We start from the raw sequence: 3,439 nt of genomic DNA, 5'->3' as shown, positions 1-3,439 counted from the left end.
GTGTGTGTGTGAGTGTGTGTGTGTGAGTGTGTGTGTGTGTGTGTGTGTGTGTATACATATCAACGAATGAATAAACAAACAAATGAACAAACTAACAAATGAACAAAACAAAACAAATAATCAAACATGCAAACAAATTATACCTTGTAGCACTTGTCCGACCGATTCTTCTTCCGCCCGACTATGATGAGATTGTATATAAATCTGCAGCAAAAAGAAGCGTTCATGGTTCTATTCAATGTGCAGTCACCAGTTAATACAGTGTGATGATGAGATTGTATATAAATCTGCAGCACATGTAAACGTATACGGTATTACACCACATGTAGTCGTCAGTTGTTGCATTGATCAGCGATGATGACATTTTATATGAGCCGACAGATCAAGATAAAAATATGCAGTTTGTTCAATGTAAACTTTAATACTACGTACAGATACCCCCGATGATGTGCTTGCAAATGAAATTACAGGCCAAAAAGACGTAGCAACATTTTTATACGTATCATTTACTGCAAACAATGTACGATGAAATACGCAGTCCGTTTTGAGCACACATTTAGCAATTCATAGTGGACTAGCGCTTCATCTGTTCATAAAATACGCCGAAGGCGAAGAATTGTACACACTTAACTACCAGTTGCACATCCAAATTAGGGTTGACTTTCTTTCTTTTAAGACATCTCAGAGCTGCTACTGGAGCGTCCAAAACGGGTTCACATCATTTAAACAATACAATCCGAGAGAGAGAAAAGTATTGGCACGACAAGTGTGAATGCGCTGGCACCATATCACGCAAAGGCATACGTCAGATGAAATTATTGAAGATGCACAGATTGGTTTCCAATCCATGAGTATCAGTGAGATGCACATATCCATTCGATATAGCCATACCTTCTCATTTAAAAACACATATCTAAATCATATACCTATAGCTTTGTCATTGAGCTACACATATCTGATTGATATACCTGTAGCTATGTCATTGAGCTACACATATATATGTTTGCTATAGACATACCTTTTCAACAAGATACACATACCTTGTTGATATAGGCATATCTAATAAGTTACACATACCTTATTGATATAGCCATATCTAATAAGATACACATACCTTATTGATATAGCCATATCTAATAAGATACACATACCTTATTGATATAGCTTTACCTTCTGATCAAGGTACACATATCTATTTAAGATACCGATACTTTCTACTTGAGATATGCCGGTCCAATTGGTTTACCTATATGTTTAATTTAAGATTCACATATTCAATCGATAAATTCCATACCTTATCAAAAAACGCACAAGAAATCGGAAATCCAGGAGCGTGAGCACTTTATGTTCTTCGTGCATATCTGTATCGTCCAGTGTCACCAACAGATTCGTGCAACAGTCGCAGAATAACAATAAGATGGGTAGCATCACTTCGGCTGATGGCTGGTTACACGCTGCGGTTAAGAACACAGCCATGCCCCCTGAGGGTCCTACGGACAGTAGTAGCCGGTACAGGCCAGATAGCTGTATATGTGCATGTTTGTATGAAGTAACAGTAGCAGATTACGCATGTGTAGACAAGTCCCTATATGTAAGCTATGTACGTGCGCATGATACCAGCTTGTGCTCGGATGTGCTATAGAAACATTGCGGTTAATAACACAGCCATAGCATACAAAGGGTCACAAGTCACACACCTGTGTCTGCGCATGTGTCAGATATGTGTTTCAGGCATGCATGAGTTGGCCTGCATATAACCATCCCCCATATACGTACACGCATGTATACGCATATACACATACAACAAGAGCATATCAGCCATTGCGCATGCTTACCGCTCCCGGCATACAGGTAATCCTATTCCACAGCATGTGCTTGTCATCCGGGAACACACTGGGTAGCATATACAACAGCTGACATGCTTTGCACACGCGCAGTGCGGCGCTCAGGTCGATTATCTTGCCCCCCATCTCCCTTCTTTCGTCGGCACTCGCGGAGGATCCTTGTCTGGTGACTACGCCACTGCTACGCTTGCTACTGTACCGACGTAGCAGCTTACCGGCTTCGGATCTGGTGCCTGGCGTGATGTAGAAGTGGGTGACATATGTTGGCGAGATGTGTGGTATTCTCTCCCCATCACATTGGTACTAGACTATACGAACAGCTTGCCACCACTATCCTCCCAGTAGTATAAAGGATCACCTAAGCGACATTTATGCTACCGCTTTCCCGCATATTGTATGAGTGGGAGAGGGGGGGGGGGGGCTATATATGTATATTGCGAAATGCATAGGCCAAGCTAACAACAGATTGATACTAGACAATTGTCGGTAGCACGAAGTACCGTTTCGGCGAGATGCATGAACTGCTTCCCTTGACTACTACCAGTCGCAAGAGCATCCCACTGGACCTGTCCAGCCTAAGAACATGCAATCCCAATCCCAATCTGAATCCACGCACAAACACAAACACCCTACGACAGCCCCGCTTCCCCTCCATTCAACATACCACTACCGCGACGGCGGTTAGCAGCGCTCGGACTCTCGCAACAGCGCCCCAGATCTTCCATAAGTATCGCATGCAGGTGCGCCGATTCCCACACCCGCTTCACCTGCGCATGCACACCGTGCAGCACAGGCTTCCAATCCTTGCCCGTGCGTACGGAGGTCATGCCCAGCATAGGGTGCAGCTCACTCGTGGCCGAGGAGCTGGTGCGTGCACGCTCCTTACTCGCAGCGATCTCCCGCAGACACACCTTGGTGAGTGAGTACAGGCTCTGTACATACCGTTCCCGGGTGTGGGCTGTGTCTGGGCCGGCGCGTGTGTGCTCGGGTGTAGTAGTGGCACGAGTAGTAGTCGCACCGGTGCTGGTCACCTCAGTGCTAGTTGGTGTGCGCTGCTTCTCTATGGCGATCATCCGTTTACCGAGTGCGACTGTATTACCGTACAGTGCTAGCACCCGATTCACGTCGCCCGGCTTACTACCACACACCCCTGTTCTCTCGCCACCTGACATATCCCCCGTCTTAACTGGCACATCACCTCTTCGATCGGTGGCATCCAGAGATGTACTTCCACTCTCGGCCAACCCATCGCCCACACTCGCAAACTTCCGCGCGATCTCCCTATCCTTCATCACCGCCATGACCAGCCGCAGCGAGTCTTCGAAGGGTATGGGCAAAGCTTGCTTCCTACACCTGTCGACGAGCTCTACCAGACACGGCACGGATAAACAATGCCACACATACTCGAAGGATCGGTCTGTGGTGATCTCCGGGTATGCCTGCACATCCTGCACATCGCATACGGACGTTGTAGTCAGGAAAGTGGATTGTCGAACTGTGAGGTTGTCTCTATCAAAACCGCTAGTAAGTGCCACACTAGATATGTACACAAACTCAATATATACAAGTATATATATACATATATACATATATAT

The 3,439-nt window shown here is 45.8% G+C and overlaps 1 protein-coding gene across 1 annotated transcript in view; it reads right to left on the bottom strand.

Moving 5' to 3' along the window:
- Positions 1-3,222, bottom strand: part of SARC_04260 (hypothetical protein) — a gene marked incomplete at its 3' end in the record, with an annotated part of 4,602 nt that extends 1,380 nt beyond the window's left edge. The window contains exons 1-4 of the mRNA XM_014301906.1: positions 2,509-3,222; positions 1,836-2,077; positions 1,295-1,524; positions 144-204 (exon numbers count right to left, since the gene is read on the bottom strand). Of these exons, the coding sequence (XP_014157381.1) occupies positions 144-204; positions 1,295-1,524; positions 1,836-2,077; positions 2,509-3,145 (1,170 nt within the window). The 5' untranslated portion in view covers positions 3,146-3,222. The remainder of the gene's footprint in view (positions 1-143; positions 205-1,294; positions 1,525-1,835; positions 2,078-2,508) is intronic.
- Positions 3,223-3,439: the final 217 nt, after the last annotated feature.

The sequence above is a fragment of the Sphaeroforma arctica genome, assembly GCF_001186125.1.
Source record: "Sphaeroforma arctica JP610 unplaced genomic scaffold supercont1.234, whole genome shotgun sequence".
NCBI lineage: Eukaryota > Ichthyosporea > Ichthyophonida > Sphaeroforma > Sphaeroforma arctica.
The sequence above is the reverse complement of the archived record's forward strand: the minus strand, read 5'-3'. Positions and strand labels throughout refer to the sequence as shown.